At 35.5% G+C, this 16,600-nt stretch overlaps 1 protein-coding gene across 11 annotated transcripts in view; it reads right to left on the minus strand.

Moving 5' to 3' along the window:
• PSD3 (pleckstrin and Sec7 domain containing 3) overlaps window positions 1-16,600 on the minus strand; it is a 674,493-nt gene that overhangs the window by 250,822 nt on the left and 407,071 nt on the right. For all 11 annotated transcript variants that reach the window (XM_064368706.1, XM_012435239.3, XM_064368707.1 and 8 more), the window contains 4 exons: window positions 11,868-12,062; window positions 11,686-11,766; window positions 8,440-8,552; window positions 6,443-6,501 (listed from right to left, as the gene is read on the minus strand). In XM_064368706.1, the coding sequence (XP_064224776.1) occupies window positions 6,443-6,501; window positions 8,440-8,552; window positions 11,686-11,766; window positions 11,868-12,062 (448 nt within the window). The remainder of the gene's footprint in view (window positions 1-6,442; window positions 6,502-8,439; window positions 8,553-11,685; window positions 11,767-11,867; window positions 12,063-16,600) is intronic.

Consider the following 16,600-nt stretch of genomic DNA (forward strand, 5'->3'; position numbering starts at 1 on the left):
GAAGGACCTCTTCAAGAACTACATACCACTGCTCAAAAAAATCAGAGGTGACACAAACAAATGGAAAAACATACCATGCTCATAGAAGATTAGAAGAATCAGTATCATGAAAATGGTCCTATTACCCAAAGTAATTTATAGATTCAATGCTATTCCCATTAAATTACCATTGACATTATTCACATTATTAGAAAAAACTAGTTTAAAATTCATTTGGAACCAAAGAAGAACCCAGACAGACAAGGCAATCCTAGGCAAAAAGAAGAAAGCTGGAGGCATCATGCTATCTGACTTCAAACTGTACTAGAGGGCTATCATAACCCAAACAGCATGGTACTGGTACAAGAATGAACACACAGACCAATGGACAGAATATAGAAGCCAGAATTAAGACCACATGCCTACAACCATCTGATCTTCAGCAAACCTGACAAAAACAAGCAATGGGGAAAGGATTCCTTATTTAATAAATGGTGCTGGAGAAAATGGCTAGCCATAGGCAGAAAACTGCAACTGGATTCTTGCCTTATACCGTATACAAAAATTGACTCAAGATGGATTTAAGACTTAGATGTGAAACCCCAAACCATAAAAACCCTAGCAGAAAACCTAGGCAATACCATTCTGGACACAGGGATGGGCAAAAATTTCATGACGAAGATGTCAAAAGCAATTGCAACAAAAGCAAAAATTGACAAAAGGGATCTAATTAAACTAAAGAGCTTCTGCACAGCAAAAGAAACTATCAGAGCAAACAGACAACCTACAGAATGGAAGAAAAACTGAATAATTTATCCAACTGACAATGGTCTAACATCCAGCACCTAAAATGAATAAAGTTATAAGGAAAAACAATCCCATTAAAAAGTGGGCAAAGGACATAAACGGACACTTCTCAAAAGACCTATGTGTGGCCAGGAAACATGAAAAACCTCAATATCACTGATCAATATTGCAAATCAAAACCACAATCTCACACCAGTCATAATGGCTATATTATTAAAAAGTCAAAAAAACAACAGATGCTGGTAAGGTTGTGGAGAAAAAGGAATGCTTTTACACTGTTGGTGGGAGTGTAAATTAGTTCAATCATTGTGGAAGACAGTGTGGTAATTCCTCAAAGACCTAGAACCAGAAATACCATTTGACCCAGCAATCCCATTATTGGATAGAAACTCAAAGGAACAAAAATCATTCTGTTTTAAAGACACATTCACGCATATGTTCACTGCAGCACTGTTTACCACAGCTAAGACATGGAATCACCCTAAATGCTCATCAATGACTGGATAAAGAAAATGTGATACATATACACCATGAAATACTATAGACCCACAAAAAGGAATGAGATTATGTCCTTTGCAGGGACATAGATGGAGCCCAAGGCCATTATACTTAGTAAGCTAAGGCAGGAACAGAAAACCAATTACCACGTGTTCTCACTTACTAGTGGGAGCTGAAGGATGAGAACACATAGACACACGGGCAGAACAACTCACACTAAGGCCTGTCAGAGAGTGGAGAGTGGGAGGACTGAGAACATCAGGAAGAATAGTTAATGGATGTTGGGCTTAATACCTGGGTGATGGAATAACCTATGTAGCAAACCACATTGGCATATGTTTACCTATGTGACAAACCTGCACATCCTGCACATGTACCTCTAACTTTAAATGTTAGAAATAAAAAGGTCTTTGTAAATAATAATTTAGGGGAAAAAACAGGAATGACAAGACAGATATGACACCAAGGAGGTGGGAAAGATGACTCAAAGGGAGGAGGCACTGCTGGCATAATAGAAATTATGACCATGGCTGGAATCTACAACAGGGAAAAGCTCAGAGAGAAAACTGAATGACAAGAATAGTTTTCATGGCAAAGGGCATCACAGATACAGGGAAACACAGACAGAAGAGGTATTTACGGGGAAGATATCCTGCAGGAGGATGAGAGTACAGCATGCAAATGTACTTAAGGTAGCTGCCAGTTACAGTAGTGATCATTACAGATGCAGGGCGTTCTTGAGGAGATTAACTCAATGAAGTTCATCAACTTCATGGAGGTCTGTGATGCTTTTGAGAGTGAAAATATAAAAGAGCACAGTATGAAAGATTAAAAGCATTAAATTTTTAAAACAATTTTTATAATAGTCATTTTCCACTACTGATAATAAACCAAATATTTATCTAGTATTTAAGATTCTGTTTACAGATTGGAAAAGAAACAATGAAATCTATAATCTATCTCAAACTGACTCCACATATTTTTTTGAAAACACTATTCTGTTACAAAACCTATACACTTTCTTCTTTGATTTTTTTCTTCTCCCTACCAGTATGTTGTACTAGCTATGGTTTTAGCCTTTATCAAACTTATTACCCAACACTAAAAACATTAGCAAGGTCCTGCCTCATACATTAAACTCAGACCACAGGACATGATACTTAACATGCTCTGAGTATGCCAAGGGCAAAGTATATGTGGGAGGTCAGTCTGAGATAGAGCCACTTCTAAGAACCACACCCAGGCTCTTGTACAATTGTACCTGGTAGGCTGGCTCCTGCCAATACTGGAGAACAGAGGGATGCTGGATAAAACTGCAACTGAAAATCTCAAGCCTTGATGTTGAAAGGCAGATTTTGTAAAAAAAAAAAAAAAAAAAAAAAAAAAAAAAATCGTATTATAAATAATACCCTGGCTACTACCTACTACTGCTTCTTACCACAGCCTGACCTTGGCCAGACACTGACTTGTGTATCTCTTATGACTCTCTAGTTGTAAAACTGGCCAACTGACTATGCTCTAATCTACCTCACTCCTCACTGCTCTGTAATTCTATACTTAACTTTCCTACCACCTTAGAACACCAGCCCTGGGTGATAATCCTGCCAGGATGGTTGGAACCTGACTCATCTATGACTGAAGTACAAGTGAGCTAGTTAGTTGTAGCGTACACAACACATTTGAAGATCTGTCCAGAAAAAGAATACATATAAACTTATTCTAACATGTTAAATATTATTCATGCCATTTCTAACAAGGTTTAAGCAAAACTTTCAACTCTTCCCTTGCTGATAGTTCAAACAATATTCAATACAACTTAGTTCCATTATAGCAAAGAAAGATAAACTCTAGAGTTTAAGAGAAATGTATCAGTATGTATAGAAGTTTAATTTATATATATATTTTGTAGATAAAGAGGCATTTCAAAAATAAAATAAATTATGTAGTAAATTTGCCACATGACTACAATGATAAAATATTTAATCTAAGAGAATAAACTACTTGTAGACAAGTAAAAGCAAGTTGATACTATTGCTAGGAAAATAATAAATCAGTCACATTTTTTAAAAGCAGCTACTGAATTTCTCTTCCCAAATATTGTATATACTTCAGGTTGTCTTTTTCCCCTAGCCTAATTAGAGAGGTTTAATACAATCCATCATGAAATTAAAACACCTCCCCAGTGTTTTCCCATCTTAGCACTTCAGCAATCTGCTACCATGTCTTCGTCAAACCTGACTAATGAGGTCAGCCTAGCCAACACCATCAGAGCGGATATTTGGCTCCATGAACACTATCTCATTCACTTCTGATCCTTACCCAAATAGCACTGAGTATGGAAAGGAGGAGGCACACACACACTATATATGTTTGTTAAAGGTGAAAATTAGAAAAAGGCATTTCAACATGTCACATTAGCCATTCGTAAGTATAATATTAGCATACATTCCATTATTTTATTAGTAAGGAAATTAGCAGGCCAAACCAAGGCCCTTATCAATGCATTTTCAGTACATCATTCCTTAGAATAAAGGAAAGGTTCACAAAGAACAGCCAAAACAAGTTAATCTCCTAGTAGGGGAGTTAGCCTTCCCTTATAGAAAGCATGTAAGGACAAGCTGGTCTTGGCACTTCTTAGTGACAACAATGGTAAGGAAAAAAAGAAAAATGGTTTATTAGTTTACTCCCCATGAAGATTATTCTGGCATTGGTTTAAGTAATGGGTGGTGACAGTCTAGGTAGCAGAGCATTAAGGAGAAGGTGAAAAGGAGCAGAACAGTAGAAATAATTCATTTCATCATCTGACTGATTCAATTTCATAGTGGCCATGCTAATAAGTCAAATAGACACTAAAACAACAACAAAAAAATCAGGCAATCATGATGCAAGAGAAGCTACATCCACAATTATGGATTAAAAACTTACCACCTAGAAGAAAAATTTATTTTTAAAATGAATCCAGAGGAGAAAGATAGAAGAAACACATTTTTACATGGTTAGTTCTTAGAATAGCTACTATACATTCAACACACTTGTAACAGCATGCATTACAGAAAACTAATACATAAAACCTAAACAGACAATCCCAAGTATATCGCACACATTTTTTAAAACAAAGCAGAGAACTACTTATGACCAAAAACATGATCCTGAATATGACAGAGATTGATTCACTGTTATTGATAATTTTCTCCCTCTCCTATCAGTAGGAGAAAATTTTGCTACTGTTGCCAATTGCTAATTATCTGTAATGGCCTAACTCAAGCTAGTATTAAAACGTTAATTTATATAAACTCTCTTCCATCCCAGTCGCCAAGAAGAAGCATGATGCTCCATCTAATCTCCTTATAATTTCTTCTAAGTCTGAAGAAGGGCACCCTAGATTTGTGATTCTGAACCAACAGCTACTGACACTAGGGTGTCCACAGCTTATCTAGACATTAAGCAGGCTGAGATAGCGGAATAAAAAATAACACCTTAATTGGTTTCTACATTTCAAGTTATTATGATTAAGATACATGCTTATGTAAAAGTATTAAAGCTATATTAGCTTTTCAAAAATGCAATCTAGGATTTAGTAGAAATAAATCACCAAAAATCTGACAAACACTCTAAGAGATCTGCAACCTTTAAACGGAAATTGCAATATTACTGAATTGTTTTCCTCCCATAATTAAACATTTTCTCAGTTAACACATGCTAAATGTACAACTCTTACATGTTGATGGAATCTCAAAATATCTGATGTGAAGAGAATTCCTCATGCTGGTGATCACTGACTTGGATCAATGTTACATGTGGCCAAACACGCTCAAAATTATCTCCTTTGGCCAGAAAGGTTAAGGAAAAGATGGGTGCTGAATGCAAATGCTACCACCAAATGGGCTGATGAAGCAGCGAAAACTTGCTTGGTCAGTAACAGGAAAAGAGTGGTCAGGACAATCCACTGACTGGCCATCCACTTAACAAGCCGGATGATGTTAGACTGGTACTCATGTCAAGGTTCACACTGTGAAATGCCTGCATTTCCACATGATGTATTACTAGTGCTATTGCCCAAGAATGCTTCCTGAAAATACCTATGTTCTTCTAATCTGTATGATTTCTGGAGACATGGTACATATGTTGACAAGTCACTAAGTGATCCTAAATTCACCTCTTATAAATGGCAAAAGGAACTTTCTAATTGAGCATTTTGAGATGTGTTAAAATGGTGTTAAAATTAGGATTCTGTCACTATCTCTCCTCTTTACTTTCTGGTGGTGGAACCCTTTTACCTGTGAACCCCTTCCTCTTAAAACAGCTAGTCCAACTTAATGGTCCCATACAGCTCTATTGTGCTTTTCTTAAAAGGCAACACTACATTTTTCCAAAAAAGAGAATTATGTGACTAGCAGAACAAATACCTAAGTATCAATTCTTTAAATTGTAAGATATATTATGGCAAATCACGGGATAATATGATCTACGCAGACACGCATTTTTCTCTTCAAAATAAAGGAACCTGGGACTATGAAGCAATTTTTGCTCTAAATAAATACAGATTAATCTGCATTTAATGAAAATATTCTAATTGTATCTATTATGAAGAGTTTGAGTAAATGCTAAAATTCTACTTCTACGAAAATTGAAAGTTTATATATAACTATAAAATTTAAAATTCTATCTTCTATCTTAAGTAGATAATGAGAAGGTAATTAGGTTATTTTAATATTTCAACTAGTAAAAGACTAGGTGAGCTGAGGAGCCTAAGAAAGGCTGAGTTATTCGACTCACTATTGTATGTAGTGAAAACAATTCATATTTTCAGAGCTAACTTATATTCTCTCCATCATTATATATCAACTGTAATTCTCAACCAAAAAACAAAAACAAGCAAAAGCTCTGCCTGCCATCTACTGGACAAAGAAGATACAGAACACACACATTACTGCTAAACCAACTCCAGGCACCAAGACAATGCATTTAAAATCATTCTCTGTGCTAGCAAGTGAAATTTAAAAATCATTTCTTTTTTCAAAGATTTCTTTTTATTCACTTGTCATGGGAAACATGTAGAGAATGAGAAACAGGGAGACAAAGAATAAACATGTATGAACACAAAAGCAGAGACAAGCCCGAGATATTTTGGATCTAAGTTTCACAAATTCACACTTACATGGCCATGTAGATCTGTATTAAGAAGCATTATTGCACAGGTAAGGCAATGGACTCCATCTAAAGAAAGACACACGAAAAGAAAGCATGAATTCACTTTTTATTGCTGGACTCCACCTTATTATCCTTAATAGGATACATTCAGAACATATGAAAACAGTACTGTGCTAGGCACAATTAGTCATACTTGTTTTGAGAAACAAAAAAATGGATGATAATAATTTATAAAAAGAATCTTAGTGCACAGAATTAGACTCCACTGTTGGTAAGTTGTTCTTACCTCTCTGGAGGACAATTTGATAGTATACATGTAAAGTCCTGAAACAGTGTCTTTTGACACAACAAAGCAACTTCTAGGAGTTTGCACCAAGGCAGTAATTAAGGATCTATACGAAGTACAAGGATATCCAGACAAGCATTGCTTACAATAGGAGACAAATAAATGTGATATTCCAAAGACACATTTCTGTTAGGTTGAAATCATGTAAAAAGGTTGTCCAAGTAGAGATAAGATTCTCATTTCCAAACATTAGAACTAGTTGTTCTCCTTACTCTCTCTCCACTAATTCTCTATACAAGTACAGTAAACAAGAGCAGTTTCAGATGCTGTAAAAATCTTATCAATTTATGCTGAATTAGAAAGGTCTAATTACTGCATTCATAAATTAAAGGCAGGGTATTTTTATAGTAAATTCTTTAGTATAGTAGGTGATTTTCATTATCAGCGTCTCCAAGTAGATGCTACTAAATGACTAAAATAATATTTTTTCTAGTACCATTTTATTATCACAAATTCTACATATATTCAAAACAAACTCCTAAAAGTGTTTTTAAAACTTAGCAGCCAACTCTCAAATATCCTAATCAACAGTCAATTGAGTACATGAATCCATATTTCTTATTTTATGTATGGATATAAACATCTGCTTAGATTTGAAGAAGGTCCTAATAAAAACGGCCCACTTCTATCTCTTTCATTCTCTTGTTAGGGGTAATGGTGACAGAGATAGTGAATAACTGGTCCAAATAGCATCAGTTTACAGATAGGAGTATGACCTTAATCAGATGATGAATTAACTGTGACTACAGCTTAGGGGATGGAGGGAAGGTAGAGGCAAGCACCTTGGCCAATACCAAGTACACTTATCCAGGTTAATCAGAAATATTGAAGCTAAGAGGGAATTACTATTTCTTGTGCACCTAGTCTCAGTGATTTACTCCATAATCTATAAGTTTATGAATAATTTTCCAAATGCAAATCAAAGTGCTTAACTTCAAACACTGAAAACTGTGCTTTATTGCAGGAATTGAAATGGAGGAAAGTGCTCTCTTCATAGGGTAGGTCCACAAATAAATAGTTTACATTAAAATCATTTACTTTGTAAAAATGATATAATACACACAAACTCATAGCTTATTAAAATCCTCAACAAAAATCCATGGTCAATATTGTTACGGTTAAAATCAAAACAAAAGTACCAGAGACACAGTGCAACTACCAGTGAGATGTTAATGTTTCCAAAACTAACCCCAAAACTCAGGATACATGAGCTTTCATCAAGAAATGTAGAGACGAAATATAAAAAATAAGTATAAAAAATAAGAAAACTGAAATTTCATTTATTACATAAAATCTCAGAGTGACAAAACACGAAAAATTTAAAGAAAGTGTGCTGTCATGCTGGAGAATTGGAAAACAAAATAATTTAAATAAGAGTAAAGGATATCATGCTGTCCTTAAATATTATGCTTTTAAAGACTATTTAATGACATGAGAAAATGCTGACAATAAAACAAACAGGCAGCTAAAAACGAAACTTGAATTCCAATTAGACACTAAATATTAAATAAATAGACTAGAAGGAAGTAAATCAAAGTGTTAATAGTTATCACAAGGGAATTGAAGATACTTAATTTCTCACAATAAAATTTAACTTTTATAATAAGGAAAATAACCACTGTTCTAAAAGAGCAATTCAAGAATTTCTATCAGATTACCTTGTGAAGCGATGGTATCTGGGTTACAATAAAAATATCTATTGGAAAAGTGTATTAAAACTCTCTCTCGTTCTTGAGTTTCTCCCACAAGAGAAAATGCTTTAAAGAAATACCTAAAAGAGAATTAAAATTTTAAAAAGTAAAATTTTAGAAAATGCTACCATCCTCTTTGATAGTTAAAAGTTAATTTATGTAAATCTAAGATATTAATTATATAGAGTAAGATATTATAAAGTTATTCCCCCCCAAATCACTTACTAGATAGCCATTCAATATAAATTTGTATTAATATTTAAATTCGATAGAATTTTGGGAAGCTGAAGCAGGCGGATCACCTGAGGTCAGGAGTTCAAAACTAGTCTGGCTAACATGGCACAACCCCGTCTCTACTAAAAATACAAAAATTAGCTGGGTGTGGTGGCAGGCACCTGTAATCCCAGCTACTTGGGAAGCTGAGGCAGGAGAATCGCTTGAACCTGAGAGGTGGAGGTTGCAGTGAGTGGAGATCACACCACTGCACTCCAGCCTGGGTGACAGAGTGAGACTCTGTCTCAAAAACAAAAACAAAACAAACAAAAAAACCCCCCCCACACACAAAAATGTCAACTTAAAAGATGACAGAGTAATAACAGAGTGGTCAACACATCAAGAAAGCCTCAGGAAGGTAGGTAATTTCCTCATTATGATGAAGTGTCAAGTAGTCAATTTTAAAACGTCAGATTAAAAAAAACAAAGACCACTTAAGACTCAATGCATCATCATAAAGGCTGTATTTTAAAACTTGTCGCTCATCGTGGAGCTTCTGTCATTTTGTTACATGACTGTCATCTCTATTAAACCACTATTAACTTACATTGCTTTGTGCACAGGAGATTTCTGTTAATTTTGTCCATTATCATGTTTTGATAAGAGTTTGTTATAAGAGACAGAAATTGGGAGAATAATTTATTCCTTAAATAATAGCACTAGTTTATGTATAAAAACATCTTTAAATTACAGTAAGTGTGCTAAAAAGCCACACACTAATGTAGCTAGTCACTAAGGGCACTATTTATTTGAGATTAATCTGGGTTCACTTGATAATGTAGATTCATTTTCCTAAACATGAGATAGGAAGGAAAAAGAAATCATTGAAAATGTCTAAGAAAACTTACTACTGTAAGAAATATACCATAAGCCTCATTACTATGAAAATTTAGCCTTCTTTCTTATTATAGATATAATTAAGGTTAACAAACTGTATGGTGACAAAACTTTAAATTTTTATAACTTTTTAAATAAACCACATCAGAATGCAAGGCAAAAATATAGATCTTCCTCCACTTTTAACTGTTTTTGTTAGAAAACCTGAGTACCTCTGATGCATGAAAAGAGCCCCACAATAAATCACTGTAGTACTACACTACGCTCTGGTCCAAACATCCTCACTTCACCTCCCAGGCCTCAGTTTCTTGATTTGTAAAATTAAAGGGTTATACTAGATAATCTCAGAATTCTTCCAGAGACTGACATTTTGTAAATAGTATGTAAGATTAAATGCTGACTAAGTTTAACCTTCAGCTACTCTTAGAAGGTTGTAATACAATATAATGCAAAAAGTGAGAATCAGTGAGTTTTAGACACCTTCATTTGAAAAGGTCAGAAAAAGTGGATATTGTTGGAAACAGTTTTACAGATACTTTCCACTAATTATGTTGACATTCTTTTTATTCCACTGAAGAGTTAATTTTAAAGTATCACCTTAAGAGGCTACTGGGACTGGGTGCAGTGGCTCATGCCTGTAATCCTAACACTTTGGGACGCCGAGGGAGCTGGACTGCCTGAGCTCGGGAGCTCACGACCAGCCTAGGCAATACGGCAAAACCCCGTCTCTACTAAAAATACAAAAAAGTTAGCCAGGCATGGTGGTGGGTGCCTGTAGTCCCATCTACTTGGGAAGCCGATTCAGGAGAATTGCTTGAACCTGGGAAGCAGAGATTCCAGTGAGCCAAGAACGTTCTACTGTACTTCAGCCTGGGTGACAGAGCAAGACTCTGTCTCCAAAAAAGAGGCTATTGGGCTATAGTAAGTAAATGCTTAGGAAGAAAATTTAATACTACAGTCTGTAAATTCTCTCTCGCTCGCTCTCTCTCTGTGTGTGTGTGTGTGTGTGTGTGTTTTAAACTGATCATAAAAAACCAAATTCCCTACTCTAAAAAACTGAAAACAGGGTCTTAAAGAAATATTTGTATACTCATGTTCACAGCAGCATTACTCACAATAGCAAAAGCATGGAAGCAACACAAACGAAGCAAATGGTGGTATATGTATTTCCCATAGTGGAGTATTACTACAAAGGAAAGAAATTCTGACATATGCTACAGGAATGAACTTTGAAGACATTATGCTAAGTGAAATGAATCACAAAAAGGCAAATAATCTATCTATCCCTTTACATTAGAGTAGTCAAAATCATCAGAAAGAAAAGTAGAATAGTGTTTGCCTGTGGCTGGGGGAAAGGAGGGGAAGGAAAAAAAGATCACTGTTTAATGAGTACGGAGCTTCAGTTTTATGAGAAAAGAATCATGGAGATGGATGGTGGTGATGGTTGCACAATAGTATGAATATTTCTAATGCCATTAACTGTATGCCTAAAAATGGCTAAGATGATGGATTTTATGCTATCTGTATTCTACCACAATTTAAAAAAAAGTGAAAAACAGAAAAACTCCTACAGATGGCATTTTTTCTCCATATTTGCTCTGATACCAATTCCTTACCATCTGAACTTGGGCTTACCATTAGGTGCAGAATATTGGTTCATGTGTAATTTCATAAAATCAATACATTTTTCTTACTCTTTGCTGTGTTAATATCCATAATACAATTTGAGTTAAGTTCACAAAGTACAGGTTAAACATCCCAAGCCTGAAAATCTGAAATCCAAAATGCTCCAAAATCAGAGATGATCTAAAATCTTCAATACTTTCCAGGGCTGAAATAAGGCTCCAAGGAAATGCTCCCTGAAGCATTTCAGGATTTCAGATTTGGGATGTTCAACTGGATACATAGAAACATCCCTAAATGTGAAAAAATCCAAAATCCAAAATCCGAAACACTTCTGGTCCCAAGAATTTTGGAGAAGGAATATTCTACCTGTAGCTGGAGGTTTTTAAAAAATAGGATTCTAGTTAGAAGGCATTACTTTCTCCTCTAAGAACCAATCATTTGAAGGCAATGAAGAGCAGCAATGATGCTTAGTCATACCTGAGTGACTGATCCAGCGTCATTCCTGTAAAATCAAAAAACTTCAGATACTCTTCTGCAACTAGTTTGCTAAATTCGTTGCTATAAGAAAACAAAATAGACTTGGTTATTGAAATGTAAACTATTTAAAACACACACAAAACAGGAGAGAATTCAGACCCCAGCAATGGGTCAGAACGTACTTCTTGCCAAGGTGTTTTGCAACATCTGATCTTTTGAATCTGTCCAGCTGATAAAGGCGTTTGGCCAACCTTTTGGCTGCTTCCACATTGCTGCTGGTACCATTACTGAGATTTTCTGGGGTCTCCTTTTCCAAAATTTCAGTGCTCCCCATTTCGGAATGAGCTTCTAGCCGTTCTGTTTTCACCCCAGCATTGCTATGATAATTGATAGAGAGAGAGAAAATAGGTTTTTCTTATATGGCAAAAAGGAAAATATCTGATGAAATTTTGATACGTTTTCTTTTAGATAGATCATTTTATGTTTAGATATTCATAAAAATATTTTCAGTTACCATATTTCAAAGAACTAAAGAAGAGATTGCCCAAATCTTAGGCATGAAGTTTCCAAACACTTTGGTCTCTAGACCTTGACATTCTTAGAAGGACTTCAAAGGGCTTCCACTTATGTGAATTCTATCTATTGATATTTACCATAGTAGCAGTGAAAACAGAAACATGTTAAATATTAACTCACTTAAAAATAATCTGTTTTATATAACAAGTAGTATATAGAACTATGTTTTCCAAAAGGACATAAAATTTAGTGAGACAAATCAAAGTGTTTCACTTTTATTTAAACACAGATTTCTTTAATGTTTGGCTTACTAGAATACAGTTGTGTTCTAAGAGCCATTTCTATATTCAATCAGTAACAATATATTATTTTGGTTGAAGCATATTTAGAAAATCTGCCTTCACTCAGATATTTCATTAGAAAAAAGAAATACTTTAATATTTTCAGATAATTGTAGATATTCTTTTTTCATACAATACCAAAATGAGACAAGTGGTAATTTCTTAAAAGATATTCTTACTTGAAATATAAAATCTAAATTTGTGTTGATTAACTTTTTGTACTCTTATGTTAAAATCTATGTTATACTTTGAATGGATTTTTAACCCATACATGATTTTCTAACAACACACGTTGGTTATCTGCAAAACATGTGTTGACACATTTCATTATATAACCTTAAAAAAAAAATCACATTCACTAATGTTACTATTAATGAGAAGTCTAAGTACTGGGAAGCTGCCAAACCTTCAGTAGCAGATAAAAGTTTTCCAAAATTCTAACCTTTGTTCAAAAGCTCACATGTAATCATTTGTTGTTAATATTATCAGCTGTTTTCCTTAAAGTAATAGGCTTACTCCATTTTCAAGAAAACGTTTGCCAATAACCATAGTTTGTTAGTCATTCTCTCAAGTAAAAATGACATTCAATAAAAATGTGCCTCATTTTTAGCCCCAACTTAAATGACATATGAATGTTTTTCCTTGAGACTGTCAGGAACAGAAGTGCTTTATTCTCATTTCATCACACACAAAATTTTAAAAACATGAACTCAAGCGTTGAAATGAAATAAATTGTACTGGTTTCATGACGGATTTTTTTAAAGGTGAAACTGGTCTTTATTTTCACTTTGAGTTCATTACAGCGGAGAATACGATGACTAGAAGAGTTTGGTACCACTGCCTGAAGTTCTGCTAAGACCCCCACTATTGTTTTTATACCATATGTTATCAACACAGTAAAAAAGAAAAACATTATAATAATTAGTGTAAAATAATTTTGATACTAAAAACCTACTGAAGGAAGAGAGCTCCACAGGCCACATGTTGAGAACTCTGCCCTAGATAGGGCTTAAAGACTACAGTGATCGAGGGTTTTCATGTATTTACAATACTGAAACTAATGAGGATACATTAATTTCCAAATCTTTATCTTGACTTGGTAAGACATGCTCATGACAGAACGTACTTAAATGGCCTTCAAACACGCTTACCACGGACACTAAACAAAGGGAGGTCAGAATTTTTCTATAATGAACAAAATCATAAACATCATATGTTTGCAGGCCACATATGGCCCCGTCACACATGCTGCTTTGTTGTTGTTTTGTTACAACCTTAGAAAACCTAAGAGCCATTCCAGGCTGGGCTGAATTGGGCCCATGGATGGGCGTTTATATGCCATTACTCTATCCCAAAGTTCTTTTTTTTTTTGAGACGGAGTCTCGCTCTTGTTACCCAGGCTGGAGTGCAATGGCGCGATCTCGGCTCACCGCAACCTCCGCCTCCTGAGTTCAGGCAATTCTCCTGCCTCAGCCTCCTGAGTAGCTGGGATTACAGGCACGCGCCACCGTGCCCAGCTAATTTTTTTGTATTAATAGAGACGGGGTTTCACAATGTTGACCAGGATGGTCTCGATCTCTCGACCTCGTGATCCACCCGCCTCGGCCTCCCAAAGTGCTGGGATTACAGGCTTGAGCCACCGCGCCCGGCCTATCCCAAAGTTCTTTAACTTGGCTTGCATTAAGCAGAGTAACCATTTACTGTCTAAACCAGGACACTCTAAAGGGGAAACAGAGATAATAAAATCCTTAAATATACTCTCATAATTATTGCAAAATAAAAAAGAAAGCACCAGCAAGAAAAAACTAGTACTGTTACTGAGTACTATTTCTTTTTAGGGTGATGCAAGCATCCTTAAGACAGTGGTAATGACTAAACAACTCTGAATATGCCCAAACCACTGGATTTTATACTTTAACAAGCTAACTGTTACAGTACTTCAATTATTTCAAATGTGTTATATTTTAAAAAATCTGAACCTAAAAAGTAAGTTGTAAACTACTGTCATGAAATGACAAAAACCATTGTAGCAAAAATAAATGCATTTCTAGGCAGAACTGCTCAATCTTGTCACTTATTCTATCTCATTTACAAGTTCCCTTTTCTCACTGCTCTTCCAAGGAAACACTGGTCTTGTGCCAGGGTCACTGAGAATGCAGCCGGGGCTCTCGCACAACCAGCTGGTATAACAAGCAGCTTCAGAGTCTCATACTCCCCTCAACTACCACAGGATTAGAAGGAGTTAACTGTCCCTAGCAACTCTCCTGCAAGCACACTCCATCAGCAAGTACCCAACATGCTGTCCTTGAAATGAAGCTCTAAGAATAGGGAAAAGAGAGAGAGTCTTTTAGCATCAACTGTGTCAAAAGTCAACTCAAATATTCCCAGATGATACCATTGGAGAAGCTGGGAATATAAAGTTAGGTCTACCAAACCCATGCTGGCTTATTTTACCACAGCTATTAATGATAATAGTTCACTTATTAAAACTCTAAGTCAAACACCAAACCACAGTCAATGTCAATGGCAGAACTGACCCAGGCAAACTAAGACATATGGTAACCCTAAACACCCTAAACAGTTTCCCAACAGAAATACCCACCGGTTAAAATAGTGTCATTATGATAAAATCTCCTAGAAATTGCATTTTTAAATGCAGGATTTTTTCATCCTACGTCTTCCTTTTTAGACTTAATGTTACATGGATGGGGGTGGTGGTTCTCACCTGTAATCCCTGCACATTGGGAGGCCAAAGCAGGAGGTCTGCTTTAGCATACAAGTTTGAGGCCAACCTAGACAACATAGTGAGACCCCCTCTCTATGATGTAAAATTAAAATATATATATATATATATATATATATATACACACACACACACACACTTAACATTACCATTCACTTTTGTGAAATTTATCCAATCAGGAAATTGAATATTTAATCATTATTGACAGTATAACCTATAATAAGAAAACGCACAGTAGAAATTTAGGCCATTCACAATTACTTTGTGATTTCCCATATAAGTGACAGAAATGTAAAATATTTATTCTAAGAACTATATTAATTACAATCAAGGACTTTTTCTAATTACACACAAAACAAAACCCTTGGAGTTGTATTTCCATGCATGCTTTTCCAATCATATATTAAAAGCAAATGTTGAAGAAAAGATTTTCTTCTCAATTAAACTACTACTAACTGCTCACTTCTCAGGGAAAATTCATGGCATTTATTTAATTATTCTGTGCAAACAATATAATTATACCACATATCTAGTCCTGGCCCAATTTTGTTCAAATACAAGACGCTTATTCTAATTAGAACATATTTAAAAAATTTACTGCTCAAAATCATTCCGTTCCTCATGATACTCATTCTCCATATTTGCCTTTTCTACTATCTTGCCCAGCCCAGGCGATTTCACCTAATTTCCCTCACATTCACCAAAATGATATAATTGCAAAATCTGTGTGTATCAGACTTTCTGGATCTTCTTCAAAAAGTCTTCAGTAAAAGAAGAAAATAAAGAACAAAGGATAAATATCCCTGTTCCTAGATGGCTTCATTCTACCCATTTCATGACTTATGAGATTATTTGAACAAGAACCGAAATTACTCCTTTTAAATTATAAAGCTTGACAATATGCTGGCAATATGAACTTACCAGAAACAATACAGACACCAAGAAGAGCCCATCACAAACTCTGGGGTGTGCCTGGGCCACATTTCCTCTCCTAAGCCCTGTCCAGTAGTCCAGTACTCTTCAGCTCACAAGTTCCATGTCTGCTGAGCTTCACAGCCTTCTAAGAACCTGGCTCCCTGTGAGGTCACTCTACTATGACCTCACATTCTCAGCTGAGTGTTTGCTGTTGGGGTTTTTGTAATGTTTCTGCAGCTCCAATAAAAACAGGAGTCAGAACACAAGGGCCCACTGTCTATCAAAGGCGTAAGAAACAGTGCAGCCCTGCCTCGTTCACACTTGATAAAGCCAACTCAATGATCCCTCTCAGAGGGGATAACACCCCATTTTGTTTCCTTGAATACACAAGACACTGCAG

The sequence above is a fragment of the Aotus nancymaae genome, unplaced genomic scaffold, assembly GCF_030222135.1.
Source record: "Aotus nancymaae isolate 86718 unplaced genomic scaffold, 86718_ANA_hifiasm-v0.15.2.pri h1tg000079l, whole genome shotgun sequence".
NCBI lineage: Eukaryota > Metazoa > Chordata > Mammalia > Primates > Aotidae > Aotus > Aotus nancymaae.